We start from the raw sequence: 15676 nt of genomic DNA on the forward strand, positions 1-15676 counted from the left end.
GGAAAACAACCCCAGCCTGTTCAGCCTCTCCCTGCAGCTCAAATCCTCCAACCCTGGCAGCGTCCCTGTAAATCTTTTCTGAACCCCTTCAAGTTTCACAACATCCTTCCGATAGGAAGGAGACCAGAATTGCACACAATGTTCTAAATGTGGCCTAACCAATGTGCTGTACAGCTGCAACATGACCTCCCAACTCCTGTACTCAATGCTCTGACCAGTAAAGGAAAGCATACCAAAAGCCGCCTTCATTATCCTACCTACCTGCGATTGCACTTTCAAGGCGTTATGAACCTGCACTCCAAGGTCTGTTTGTTCAGCAACACACTCTAGGACCTTACCATTAAGTGTGTAAGTCCTGCTAAGATTTGCTTTCCCAAAATGCAGCACCTCGCATTTATCTGAATTAAACACCATCTGCCCATTGGCCCATCTGGTCCAGATCCTGTTGTAATCTGAGATAACCCTCTTCGCTGTCCACTACACCTCCAATTTTGGTATCATCTGCAAACTTACTAACTGTACCTCTTATGCTCACATCCAAATCATTTATGTAAATGACAAAAAGTAGAGGGCCCAGCACCGATCCTTGTGGCACTCCACACGTCACAGGCCTCCAGTCTGAAAAACAACCCTCCACCACCATCCTCTGTCTTCTACCTTTGAGTCAGTTCTGTATCCAAATGGCTAGTTCTCCCTGTATTTCATGAGATCTAACCTTGCTAATCAGTCTCCCATGGGGAACCTTGTCAAGCGCCTTATTGAAGTCCATATAGATCACATCTACAGCTCTGACCTCATTAATCTTCTTTGTTACTTCAAAAAACTCAATCAAGTTTGTGAGACATGATTTCCCACACACAAAGCCATGTTTACTATCCCGAATCAGTCCTTGCCTTTCCAAATACATGTACATCCTGTCCCTCAGGATTCCCTCCAACAACTTGCCCACCTGTTAGACTGCAATTAGAGTGCTGCATACGTTTCTAGTTATTGTGTTAAAGGAAGAGTGTAACAGAGGTATGGAGGTGTTTTAGATTAGATTACAGTGTGGAAACAGGCCCTTCGGCCCACCAAGTCCACACCGACCCGCCGAAGCGAAACCCACCCATACCCCTACATTTACCCCTTCACCTAACACTACGGGCAATTTAGCATGGCCAATTCACCTGACCTGCACATCTTTGGACTGTGGGAGGAAACCGGAGCACCTGGAGGAAACCCACGCAGACACAGGGAGAACGTGCAAACTCCACACAGTCAGTCGCCTGAGGCGGGAATTGAACCCGGGTCTCTGGCGCTGTGAGACAGCAGTGCAAACCACTGTGCCACCATGAGGATCTTGTCAAGAATGGCGAATCTTAGCTATGTGTAGAAATGTATTTGATTGGGATCTTTTCTTTGGAATAGTAAAGGATGAGGGGACATTTAATTGAAGTCTATGAACTGTTGTTTGACCGAGAAAGAATGTACAAGACGGATATGTTTTTGTTCGTGGAGAGGGCAATAAACAAGAGGCATAGATTTAGAACTAGAGGGGATATGTTGAGTAAATTTTCATCCAGGACATGGTGTATGAGATGGTGATAGAGACAGGAATGATGAAGGGCTTATGCCCGAAAAGTTTATTCCTCTGCTTGGATACTGCCTGACCTTCTGTGCTTTTCCAGCGTCACACTTCTGACTAACTCTCCAGAATCTGCAGTCTTCACTTTCTCCCTGTTCAGAATTGAGCTAACTGTGTCTTATCAATATATATGTTTACAAATAAATACTGTTGCCTAGGTAATCAACAAATGAAACATGGTTAATTGTTGGAATTAATGTGATATAATAATTACTCAGTTATAGTGAATCTTTAATTCCTTTTCTGTTGTCTTACAGCCCCTGAGTGCTACCCTGGTGGTCACCAACTTCTTCAGAATCCCTACAGAAGTGTGGATTTTGATTCACTCCGACTGCAACAGTCAGCAATTCAGGAGCTAATATGTGATCATTCTTTAACACCAGGATGGTATCGTTTTCAGATCTTTGATAAACCTGCAGAAATGCCAACAAAGTGTGTGGAGGTATACATTGTTTCCTTGTCATTGAATGCATTCCTGACTTATCTCTTATTTATAGTGTGTCATGGTATAACAGATTTGAAACAATGAGCAGAATCGTATAGCGGTCTGCGTTATGTAGGCTATGGCCAGCTTTGTGATAGTATTGGATGGGGAGGCTGATCTTTGCATCAGGAACATTTTGCTCAACCTTTGATTTTTGTAAGCTGCATTAGGCAGTGATGAATCCCCACTAAAAGGGGAATATTGTATGTTGAATACTGTTTTCGCTCAACTTGGCTTTATTATTATTCTGCTTTGTATCTTACTAAACATTTTTAAGTATACTAGATGTTGAGAAAATTTCAGCATGAAAGCCAGAGTACGTTTCTTGCTAATTCAGCTCACCACTTGCTCTGAGTGATCACCATCAAGATTAGAGTGGTGCTGGAAAAGCACAGCAGGTCAGGCAGCATCTGAGGAGCAAGAAAATCGACGTTTCGGGCAGGAGCCCTTCATCAGAAATGAGCTTTTCCAGCACCACTCTAATCTTTACTCTGATCTCCAGCATCTGCGATCCTCACTTTTACCTGAATGGCCACCATGTTGAATACTAGGCACCTTCATGGACATGTATCAGCCTCTTAAAAAACCCTCGTGGCACATCTCTGATTATGTCACAGGATGTTTGTGCACTTCAGTGCTATACCTCAGTCTGTACTGGCAGTCAAAGGAGATAGCTTTTGCTCACTGGGTCCCTGCACAATTAGTTAAAAGTAGCCTCTGGCATTAATCCAGTCAGTCAGCTGCTCAAAATGGTCAGAGACCAAGTACTCACCACATAAAGGGTGGAGAGCTGAACGTTAGGAAACCCACAACTCATCATAGCTCTTCCTGCCCTATTGTGAGGTTGTTTACCTCCTGGAATGAGAGGCAGGTGTTAAGGGAGATGAAAGTGGGTGGCACAGCTATTGCTGTTTGGACGACTTCCCAGCTGCACTAAGTGAGCAAATCGGTGGCACAGAGCAGATGCAGAGTTAGTGCTATTGAGGTAGGTGAGATCAAATGAGAGAAGATAAGGCAGGCATTAGACAGAGTGATAAAGCATGAGCCTTAGTGGGGATTGGGTCCAATAGTACCATGTGAAGTATTGAAACGAATATGGAGGCATTTGCGCTAGTGGAGGGGACAGAGTCATTTATCTTTTCTCTCCATTGCCATATGCCCCCCCCAAAATGACTGAGATGGCTTTCGCCGAGGGGCCATCTTGGGCAAGGCTGGCATGGCTTTTTGATGTGTGTTGGGGGAAGAGGGGATCCTGTGTCTGCACCATCTCATGCAGCAGGACCTCCAGGACCATGACCACACATTGGTGCAGCAACGTGCAGCTGTCTGCCATCTCTTGGCAAATGTCAGGGACTATGCAGAGCAGCTCTGGATTGACAGTGCCTGCCCAGATTTGCAATGGCCCTTTTCAAGGTAAAGTGGGAATAAAAAATACTAGTGAATTCTAGGATATTGGTGTTGAGTGACGAGTTCTTTTGGGAACTGCATGTAGTAAAATGGGTCCAGAATTGGACGTGAAGGCTGTCAGAACAGCATGTTAAGTAATTACTGAGGTGAACTTGGTAAGACACAGTGAAAAAGCTGGTTAAGCCTCGTAGCAGCAACTCTCATTAGAAAAAACTCAATGCAACTCAAATGTAGCCTAAAAACATCCGATTCTGTTCATTGTTCATTTTGAACAATACTGTTCTACTGGATGGAAAGGTACAATATGAAATATAAGAAACCATTTATTAGGAGAGAGGCGAAATATTGCTGAAAAGTGGGGCATGTTGCTGAAGCTTTTCCTACTCCATCCATAGGGACAAGCACAAGAATACTGTCTTTCAAATGCTCATAACAGTCTAAGCTACAGGAAAAACAAAATGCTGAGTAGTTGACATGTTGACTTTTACTTGCTAATGTTACCATGAAGAAAGATGTGAGGAAAACTAAACTCCTGATTAATACAAAAAAGACAGCATTTTTTTTTGTTGGGTTCCTGCTCATAAATCTTTAAGCAAATGTAGAGCAGCATCTTTATGAGCTTGACTGATCATCAGATTAAGCAAGCTGTTTACGCCACTAATATGCAGTAGTTATGAGAGTGGTACTTTCCAAATAGGATGTTGCTGTCAGTCCAAAACTATGTTCTGCCCATTACACAATTGAGCAATGTTGTTTATGAATTTGTGCTCTGGTAATGCCCATAAATAGAATGCATATCCCAATGAGTGGCTCATCAAATCAAGCATCAAACAACCTTTCATTGTTCATAATAATATTATGGACTAGGCCAGACCACTCAAAACATTCTTAAGCAGACAGCTCAGAGCATAACTTCGCAATTTGTTTTGGTAAGTGTCCAGTGAAAATTATCCGGATTAAGTTAGCTGGGCTGACTACTAGATTTTTGAACAGACAAAAATTTATCCACAAAATTACACAATGAAACACTAAGAACAGAATAAATAACTCCTACAGAATTCAGCCGAATCAACTAGATTTAATTTGTTGTACTGAATATACACAACAGTCCCAATAAGCAAACTCCCTTCAAAAATTAGTATAAATGGAATACACACTTACAGGTTGAAGTTGAAGGGCAGGAAAGAGACAGAGAGAGAGGGGGAGAGAGAGTTTCCACACAGCTCCCTGTTGAACTCCTTACCAGTTCAAGACTGAACTAAAACTGCTCAACTCAGCTAGAGAGCTGATCACCCCCCTTTCTTTATACAGGTCACTTCTAAAACATGACCACCTTCGCCTGAAGTCTCATCAGTTTACATATAAACAAAAGGTCTCTTAAAATCCTTTCCACCTCTGTACCAAATCAGACTGATTAGAGCCTGGCCTGGTTTATTACCCCTCAGGGAAAAACAAATCAAGGACAAAGTCTCTTTGAGTCAAGGAGCAGTTTTTAGGAAAACACAAGGGACTAGCTTTGTTATAATAAGTAAAATACAGACTGTACTCGACCAGCCCATATTTGCAAAACCTAAAACAAAATGTCTCCTGTTAGATGTGGTTCTCCAATTAGGCAGCACTTACTTACCAATCCTGAGTGCATGGATAGTCACAATAACAACCAACGTAAGAGAATTGGTCAATTTCAAAACTGACTAATTTTTACTTGCTGGAAATGACATGCATTCATATGCAAAGACCTGTTCTCTGTAAGCAAAACAATTATATTCAAGCCTAGTAACTGCTTTGAATTATCCGTGAGCCTATAGTCCCTCTTGCTTCCTCCATGATGGTGCTCTGCCAATCAGTGTCAAATTATTAACAACTCAACATCTTTTTATTCCATAGTATAAACTGCTGAGGTAGGTAAGATTAAAAGTTTTGGCAATGTGTCTGTCTTTTCAACAACATTCAATATTAAATATTTGAAATCTAATAGTATTAAATTTTAGAGAAGAAAACTTGATTTTAAAAAAGATCCGGAATTAAGATGATTCTCAATAACTTCTGACCCATAGGAAGGTCTCATCTTCAGTCATTCTATATTCCATGACCTAATGTTATTAGGTGTAACATATAAAGAGTGGTTTCAGTAACCATGGGCTCAGGAAATAAATGCTGGGCATTTTTAATGGTTAACTATTGACTCCTGTCGAAAGTTAGCAGTATTTAATAGGAGAAGGATGAATTGAGAGAAAAACCATTTTCTTATCTTTGGAACTGTACACAACGTGAGTCACAATTCTCAGTTCTTGAGATTTAATGAAAAGATAACTGTTTTGAAAAGTTCTTCTCAGCTAACACAAACTAGAGCACTTTTTTCAGGACCAAAGCACTTTTAGTGTGCTTTACTTCAAATGTAGTCAGTGTCGTTTCTTTTAGGCCAACTATTAAAAATATTATTTGTGATCAAAGCTTTTATAGTATCTTTATAATCATAGTCAATTGATCTTATCGATCTTTAAAATGTTTCACTGTCAGAAGATTTATTCTGAATTTTTGTTACTCAGTTTTGAAATTGTAAAGCATTGGTTCATTAAAGGTTTAATTTTGGCAAACCTATTAAAGCTATATGTAAGAACACAGTGCAAATATTCTACTAAGTTAAATTGTATGAATAACATAACTTACTGTGAAGCTGATAAATTGATAGTATGATGATAATGAATGTTGTATGATCTTTAGATACTTTAAATACACAATCGAGAACAAGATCATGAAGAGAAGCAACCAGAACAGCAAATGCTCATGACTAACACCAGACAGACAAGTTAATCTTTATGTTTAGAAATTTCTAGAAAGAATTTGGTGTAGAGTTAATTGTCAAATGGAAACCTGTGGGTTAATTGGGAATATTCAGCATGGATCTGTTAAGGGAAGTTGTAGCTAACTAACTTGCTGGAGTTATTTGAGAGGTACTAAAGTTTGCGAAGGGCAATGTTGGTGATCTGGTATATATAGACTCTCAAAGGCACTCAGTACAATGCCACTTAACCTTTGTGATGTTCATGGAATGTGATGGGTCTTGGAATAAAAGAGACAGCAGTAACATTATTGTAAAATTATGAGTGATAGAAATAGAGAGTAACGGTTGATGGGCTGAAGGAAGATTTATAGTGGAGTTCCTCAGGGCTCATGCATATATGTTTAAAGAAGGGGTAGTTTCAAATTTGCAGGCAACTCTAAAGTTGGGAGAATTGTAAACTGAGCTGTACAGTGTAGAAGAGCATGCTGTAGGCAGCACGTTGGCTCAGTAGTTAGCAGTGCTGCCTCACAACACCAGGAACCTGGGTTTGATTCCAGCCTCGGTCCACTGTCTTTGTGGAGCTTCCATGTTCTCCCCATATCTGTGTGAGTTTCCTTCCACAGATTAAAGATGTGCAGGTTAGATGTGTTGGCCGTGCTAAATTGCCCACAGTGTCCAAGGATGTGTAGGTTAGGAGAATTAGCCAAGGGGAATGCAGTGTTAAAGGGTTTGGGGTGGGTGTGGGTAGGATGCTCTTCTGGGGTCGGCGTGGACTCATTGAGCCAAATGTCCTGCTTCCACACTGTAAGGATTCTATGATTCTATGATAAAGACATTGACAGGCTGACGGAGGAAGTGGCAAATTAAGTCAGTGCAAAGAAGTGTAAGGTCAAACAACATGGAGACAGAGTATCAAATGCCGGTAATATTTTAAAGGGTGCACAGGAGCAGAGAGACCTGAGTGTATATGTGTATATGTGTATAAGTCTAGGAAATGTTAACAAAATTTTAAATTTTCTAGGGGCATCAAGTAAAAGAACAGAAAGATTACACCGTATCTATAAAGGACATTGGTTAGATTTAAGTTGGAGTACTGTATTTAGTTCTAGGTGTCTCATAATAGGGACTACATGAATGAATTGAAGAGAGTGCAGGACAGTGCATATGAGAGTGGTTCCCAGATTATGGAACTTCAGTTAGGAGGATAGATTGTAGAAATCGGAACTATTCTCCTTAAAGAGGAGAAGCTTAAAACTCAGTTTTCAAAATCTTTGGGGCCTGGACAGAGCAGAGAAGGAGTAACTGTTCATGCGTGTAAAAGGGCCAAGAAAAATGGACATTGTTTCTTTTGCAGCACATTTTAAAACCAATATAAGGTGAGGGAAAAAAAACCCATATAGTTTAACAAAGCAAGTAGTCTGGGTCAATAGTGCTTTACTTGGAAATGTGGTGAAGGTAGGTTCAGTGGAGACATTCAAGCAGGCATTGCATGATTGTTTATATAGACATAATGTAGGTTGTGGGGAAAAGGTAGGAGTTTGGCATAGAGTCAAAATGCTCAGAGAATAGTGAGACACAATGGGCTGAATCATTTCTTGCATTGTAACAATTCTGTGATTTAACTGCAAGAATGAACCAGTGTTCCACGTGTTAAATCCAATTCTAGTCCCATTTCATTTACAAAAAGCAGTATCAATTCTGCATTTCCTTTTTTTTTCTTTTAGTTTCTTGTCATTCTTTAATCTTTCATATTTCTTTCTCTAGATGAATCACTGTGGCACCCAAGCCCCTGTTTGGTTGTCTTTGCAAGAGACTGAATCCCTGCCACAAGTTGGAGAGGTTAAGCATTTGACTGCCTGTGCAACATGGCAGTTTTTCTTCAGTACAACAAAGGACTGCTGTCTTTTCCGAATTCCAGTCAGTGTGCGAAACTGTGGTGACTTTTTTCTGTACCTTCTCCAGCCCACACAAGGATGCATGGGATATTGTGCAGTAGGTAGGTTTGTAATGTAAAGTCATATCTCACTGATGTAAATATCTGGCCTGAAGAACATCTGGTAATTAAAGTTTCACTGATAGCATTAAAAATTTTCCAAGACACACATTGTCATATCTGTTTGTTTGTATTATGTTTTCTATTTAAAATTTTAATTTCTACTAAATTGAACTTGCCATATGTCCTTGGGTTGTGGTGTATTGCTTAATTGCATGTTTGTGCATTTGAGGATTTTGTACAATTGGAACATTTTTGTAGCACTAACCATTGAGCTGAGATAATTCCTTTCGCCAGACTGAGAAGCATGATATCGGAGCTTGCTGGGTAGTACATTTAGTAGATTTCGATGGTGTATAATCTCTCTAGGTGCTTGATTGGTCAATGGGCTGTTATATCAACCTTGTTCTGATGGAAAATTGTGTTGTATTGTATTATAGTAGCTTGTTTAAATAAGAAGTTACATATTGCATGAGAGGTGATAAACTTATTGTATTCATTTAGCAAGTATACATATTCTGGGTAAAGGCTACAGCGGTGAAATGAGTCTGTTCCTGTAAAGCAAAATGGCATATAGCGAATTGGTAACTTTTAAATCTTTTCTAAATTTCTTTCTCATTGATTTATATCTTTCTGGAAGTTTCACATATTGAGATGAGAGACTGCCTTTCCTGGTGCGGTTTTTTTTCAAGCTGGCTAACTTGAACAATGCACAAGTATTTCAGGCAAACAGCTATTGCACAGACCAGAGAAAGAAAATCAAGTGATACTATCAAGGACTGAAAGATTCCATCTCTCCTTGTTTGCTTCTCATCATCTTGAAAGGCAGCAATGATAAAAATTGAATTGAAGAAATGCCCACCTACAAGAACTCGAGGGTTTGACAGGTTTTGCTACTGGTCAGCATTCCAGGCACGGGCTACATAGCCAGGGTCTCTGATTGAAGCAAAAAAGCCAACATCTATTTCAGAATTATATGTTATTTAGCTTCCCACTGTACCAAATACTTCACCTTTTTAAAAAATTTAGACTCACATATGTTTGGATGTTTGATGTCAAGTTTTTTTTCTTGTGACTCGTAGGTAATATAATTCCTCTTTATTTCATTCAAGAAAACAATATATTTGGCTTCTTAATTTTTACTTAATACTATGTTTTTAGTTGAAGTTTGTTATAGCTGTACATTAAAAATAGAAAATATTTATGATCTACCAAAGGGGTCAAAAAGAGGCCAATTTGCCCTTCCTCACTTAATTGCAACAATTGCTCATGTGACATATTCACAGTTTTTCTTCAGGGCAACTATTCATGATACCATCCTAGAATATGTTAAAATTTTACAAATTGCAAAATTCAAAATTTCCATTATTTAATCATAAAGCTGCTGATTCCCTGTAGATGTTGTTCCCTGCCCAGGACCATGTAGAAGAGTCGACTCTTAGGGCACTGTTTCTAACTCTTTCCTCATTTGGAATGAGTAGAGGTTATCCTCTGAAGACTGTCACAAATGCTGCGCTACCAGTACACCCCCAGCCATGGAGTGCAAGTCTGGCTTTTAGTAAGGTATACAATGAGCTGGGAGATTTCCTGACTGATATTGCCTGAAAATTTAGGTTTAACATTCTGTTTAGACACCTTTTTTGGTGCAGTTGAAATTCACAAAGAATAATGTTGGACTTTGAACATCATTAGCACAGAAATGTAATTGTTGCACTCATGTAATTGTTATATACCCAGATAAAAGTATAGTGTTCAGTTGAGGTATTATCAATTAACTTATAAACTCACCAGACAGATGGAATCTGATCAATTGTTATATAGTTTCTATATGTCATCAATTGCAGAACTCAGTGCCGTACAACATGGAAATATAATGTTATGGTCCAGACCAAAACCCCTCAAAATAGATTGAGGTTAGCTTAGATCCCAACATTATCTTATTTCAAATGCAGTTAATGGTCAAACTACCAGACTTAATGTAAAACATGCTTTATTCTTACATGCCAATTAAAATATGGACAAATAAGAATTAAAAATAAACTCAATTGTAATTCTGTCAAAATACTTAAGATAACGTATTAACTGCCACTGATTAGTTGTTTCATGGTAGTAACATCTCATAAATACACTCCGGCAAAGGCAAATTCAGTAAAATAAATTGTCTCATATGCAATGTTTCTCCAGTCCAGGAGTAAAGAACATCAAGAGAAAACTGAGAGCGAGAGAGAACTCAAGCATTTTGCTACAGTAGGGAGAGGTATATATAAGCTTCCAAGTCTCAACAACTACTGAAAGTTAAACCAGAAATCTTGGTTATGTGGGAGCTTGAGCTCATGCAGTTCTATTGTACCAACTTCTTAGAATAACGAATCAAGGCCTCACAAGCTGTTTACTTCATTGGCTTTGAGCAGACTGTGTGGTACCTCTGCCTCAACTTCGCTTCAGAACAAAAAGCACAAAATACACTTTTTAAAGGCATAGTATTGTCACAATTTACAAGATTCTACTTCAAATCCCACCTCTACAGAAGGGATGTTGACATATTGTTCACTTGATTATTTTGAAAGTATTAGTCAAACTGGCATTAGGAATCATTAAGATGGATTTACCACACTTTACCATGAAAGACCATTCAATAAGCTGTAAATAAGCAGTACACTTTCTCGATTTTGGAGATGCTGGTGTTGGATTGGGGTGTGCAAAGTTTAAAAAAAAACACACAACACCACGTTATACTCCAACAGGTTTAATTGGAAACACTAGCTTTCGGAGTACCGCTTCTTCATCAGGTGGTTGTGGAGTACACATTGTAAGACACAGAATTTATAGCAAAAATTTACAGAGTGATGTAACTGAAATTATACACTGAAAAATACCTTGATTGTTTGTTAAATCTCTCATCTGTTAGAATAACCATGTTAGTTTCACTTCTTTCATATGTAAATCACAAAACTTTTTAAAAAAGTTATACATTCTCAGGTTAACTTTAACGATTGGTTTTAGCCCAGATAATGCACTGAAGGTGTTAGCCCCCTTTGTGCTGCTGTCTGTGCCATAATGTTTAGAGTGATTCTAATCTAAAAAATGAATTAACAGAACCTTACATGGATTCATGCAGTTTTGAGTGATGGTGAAGCACTAATTTAGTTTACAATATGCTGGGATGCATGATAACTATCGGTTATAAAACTAAGTTAAAGTATGAACTTAAAGGAGATAATGATTCAACTAATTTATTAGAATTTGAGTGACAATGGTGTTTATTAAATTATGTCTCAGTTGTGTCTGAAATAAAAGAACAAAGTTGTGGTCCAGAGGAGACTGAAGATGGAAACATTTGCAAAGGTAATTGTCAACATAATTCATGATGTCCAATCAATAATATGCATTCTTTCATTACTATACTGTTTAACTGATCAGTTCATTTTACTCAACTAATATTGCTTTGAGATGGGGAGATCAATTGGCTAACTCCCAAAAAGGTCTGTGGGGGTCACAGTGTGTGATTAACCCACCTCCATCTATTGTGTTGCAGACAACAAAATTAAATTTGCATTGCAGATGGTTAAAATGTTTGCTGTGTGTAACTACTTCTAATGAATTTGTTAATTGGCTACGCTCAGCAGGGAACCCAATACTGTGAATTATTGCTCCTTAACGGCCTTTTAAAGGAGAAGGGCAGTATGGCTGTGCGAATTGGTTGGAGTTTTTGAAAGATTAATCTGTATTGCAAAAGTTTGAAAAATGATCAATGTACACCATGTTTATTTGACAAATGGCAGCAAAAGCTTTAGTGCAAAATGCATTGAGATTGAGAACAACACCCTGAGCAGAAGTAGTGAGGATGGGTTTTTCAGACAGGTGTTTAGGAGACAGTAGGAAGATTAATCACCCAGGACAGATTTTTAAAATATTTTCATTTAATGTTTTAATGAGCGGGATTCCTGGCCCCAGTCCATCATGGCTTGGAGCAACTTCTCTCACAACTCTTCAGCTCATTAGTGATGCACTGGCTTCTTCAGGGCTTTTCTCAGGAATTTTACAGCTTGACTGATGAAAATCCTTGCCACTGCCAGTGTCCTGGCGTTCACATCTCTGGAGCCATATTTAAAGCCCAGCTATGCATCAGTTCAGACAGTGCAAGTCAGAAAGTGCCACTCACACTGTAGTGGTCGAACCTGTATGTTTAGGATGTGGTCCAGAGGAAAGGAAAGCTCACTTCATGTTTCCTAGACAGGAATCTGGAGGTCTTGGTAGCTGAGGTGCGGAGATCAGGGAGTTAATTTTCCAGCTGACTGACATAGGAGACCAGACCATGCCAGATGGATACAAATTGTTGTCCAGGTCAGTTCTGTGTTTTAGTTTAAAAAGGATGCTAAACACTGGAGGAAAAAGTCAGTGATCTTCTGTGCTGTCCTAGAGTAGGTTCGACCATCTTTGCTCTGTTAACCCATGCTCATAAAGCCACCACTCAATCTAACTACCATTACTCACTCAAGTCACCAACACTGATGGATCATAACACTCAGTATTGCATGCATCATATCCACTCAATAGTTTCACCCACCTCGTCTTTCAAAACTACTAACCTTTCCTGGCTTCTGTGCTTCCTGCTCACTCCATTGGGGATATTGTACTACCTCTCCTGTTCATGCATCACCACTAACAGCTCTTCCATCAATCTCAATCATATTCAATCCCTCCTTTCGTTTCATTGCAGAAAGCATTCAGCTCATACTTGTTGTCAGAGATGGGGTGGTGGAATTGCAGGCAGCTGATGAAGTCCATGTAAGAGAATAGTTGGGACTTTGGCATGTATTCCTGTTCACAGCCCTTCCCCTTCTTCCTCTTCTGGCAGCTTACCTTTTTCTGAGTGACCTCTCTTCATTGTCCAATTATTTTCCATGTCCTGAGTTGGCAACCCAAGAAAGCTGGTTTTAGATGACCAAAGCACCAGCCAGACTATGCTTTATAGATGATTCAAACTCCAGGGAAGTGTACAAAGTCTCAAATAAAGCACAATTTTCACCAGCAGCCAGACAAAATAATCAAGCAACTAATGCACAAATAGCTCCCAATTCCTTTAAATGATGCTGGTACGGTGGTATTTCATCCCTCATTCCCTATCATGTCTTGTTCAGCTCTAAGAGTTTAAGACTTGGGGTTAGCTTTAATTATGTTGTTTGAAAGGTCAGCATCAGTATCACTGATTTGTGTCATAATCCACATACTGCCAGGCATGGGGGGCATGTGTGCAAACTGTTTCACCAAAATACTAACCTAGACAATTTAAAACACATTTCATTTACCTTTGCTCCCATTTTCACGTGCTCAGTACCACTTAACGTACTAATAAAAAGGTGTTAAGTATCAAACCAAATCAGATCGAATGAAATTAAATGATTTGTCTTTATGCATTTAATTTTACTGTCAGTGTTAAATTTATTGTCATTACTTAATTATTTTCGAGTTTATATATTTATTGTGCTTGTATGTTTTCATGAGCTGCCTTCTTATCTTCTCAGTGATTGATAATGAATAATAATTTTAATTACTATTGAGTGAAGCAGGAGGAAAAGAAAGACTTTGGAGTGCAGGTTCATAGTTCCTTGAAAGTAGAGTAACAGGTAGATAAGATAGTGAGGATGGCATTTGGTATGCTTTCCTTTATTGGTCAGTGCATTGATTATAGGAATTGGGAGGTTATGCCGTGGCTGTACAGGACATTGGTTCAGCTACTTTTGGAATATTGTATGCAATTCTTGTCGCTGTGCTATAAGAAAGGATGTTGTGAAACTAGAGAGGGTTCAGAAAAGGTCTACAAGGATCTTGCCAGTGTTGGACGTTTTGAGCAATAGGGAATGGCTGAAAAGGGTATTTTCCATGGAGCTTTGGAGGCTGAGGGATAACCTTATAGAGGTTTATAAAATGATAAGGGGCATGGGTATGGTAAATAGACAAGATCTTTTCCCTGGGGTGGGAGAGTCCAAAACTAGAGGGCATGTGTTGAAAGTGAGAAGAGAAAGATTTAAAATGGACCCAAGGGGCAACATTTTCAAGCAGAGAGTGGTGCGGTTATGGATGAAAATGGTGGAATTTGGTACAATTACAGCATTTAAAAGGCATCTGGATGGGTATATGAACAGTAAGGATTTAGAGGGATATGTGCCAAATGTCGGCAAATGGGACTAGATTTAGAGTCATAGAGATGTACAGCATGGAAACAGACCCTTCGGTCCAACCCGTCCATGCCAACCAGATATCCCAACCCAATCTAGTCCCACCTGCCAGCACCCGGCCCATATCCCTCCAAACCCTTCCTATTCATATACCCGTCCAAATGCCTCTTAAATGTTGCAACATCCTCTGGCAGCTCATTCCACACACGTACCACCCTCTCTGTGAAAAAGTTGACCCTGAGGTCTCTTTTATATCTTTCCCCTCTCACCCTAAACCTATGCCCTCTAGTTCTGGACTCCCCGACGCCAGGGAAAAGACTTTACCTATTTATCCAATCCATGCCCCTCATAATTTTGTAAACCTCTATAAGGTCTACCCCTCAGCCTCCGACTCTTCAGGGAAAACAGCCCCAGCCTGTTCAGCCTCTCCCTGTAGCTCAGATCCTCCAACCCTGGCAACATCCTTGTAAATCTTTTCTGAACCCTTTCAAGTTTCACAACATCTTTCCAATAGGAAGGAGACCAGAATTACATGCAATATTCCAACAGTGGCCAATATCCTGTACAGCTGCAGCATGACTTCCCAACTCCTGTACTCAATACTCTGACCAATAAAGGAAAGCATAACAAATGCAGCCTTCACTATCCTATCTACCTGCGACTCCACTTTTAAGGAGCTATGAACCTGCACTCCAAGGTCTCTTTGTTCAGCAACACACTCTAGGATCTTACCATTAAGTGTATAAGTCCTGCTAAGATTTGCTTTCCCAAAATGCAGCACCTCGCATTTGAATTAAACTCCATCTGCCATTTCTCAGCCCATTGGCCCATCTGGTCCAGATCCTGTTGTAATCTGAGGTAACCCTCTTCGCTGTCCACTACACCTCCAATTTTGGTGTCATCTGCAAACTTATTAACTGTACCTCTAATGCTTGCATCCAAATCTTTTATGTAAATGACAAAAAGCAGAGGGCCCAGCACCGATCCTTGTGGCACTCCACACGTAACAGGCCTCCAGTCTGAAAAATAACCCTCCACCACCACCTTCTGTCTTCTACCTTTGAGCCAGTTCTGTATTCAAATGTCTAGTTCTCCCTGTATTCCATTAGATCTAACCTTGCTAATCTGCCTCCCATGAGGAACCTTGTCGAACGCCGTACTGAAGTCCATTTAGATCACATCTACTGCTCTGCCCTCATCAATC

General features: G+C 39.7%; 1 protein-coding gene across 3 annotated transcripts in view; it reads left to right on the forward strand.

The window, feature by feature from the left end:
• vwdel (von Willebrand factor D and EGF domains-like) overlaps nucleotides 1-15676 on the forward strand; it is a 207413-nt gene that overhangs the window by 65092 nt on the left and 126645 nt on the right. For all 3 annotated transcript variants that reach the window (XM_043689848.1, XM_043689850.1, XM_043689849.1), the window contains exons 2-4: nucleotides 1882-2066; nucleotides 8065-8296; nucleotides 11573-11638. In XM_043689848.1, coding sequence (XP_043545783.1) covers nucleotides 1882-2066; nucleotides 8065-8296; nucleotides 11573-11638 — 483 coding nt within the window. The remainder of the gene's footprint in view (nucleotides 1-1881; nucleotides 2067-8064; nucleotides 8297-11572; nucleotides 11639-15676) is intronic.

This window comes from Chiloscyllium plagiosum, chromosome 5 (assembly GCF_004010195.1).
Source record: "Chiloscyllium plagiosum isolate BGI_BamShark_2017 chromosome 5, ASM401019v2, whole genome shotgun sequence".
Classification (NCBI taxonomy): domain Eukaryota; kingdom Metazoa; phylum Chordata; class Chondrichthyes; order Orectolobiformes; family Hemiscylliidae; genus Chiloscyllium; species Chiloscyllium plagiosum.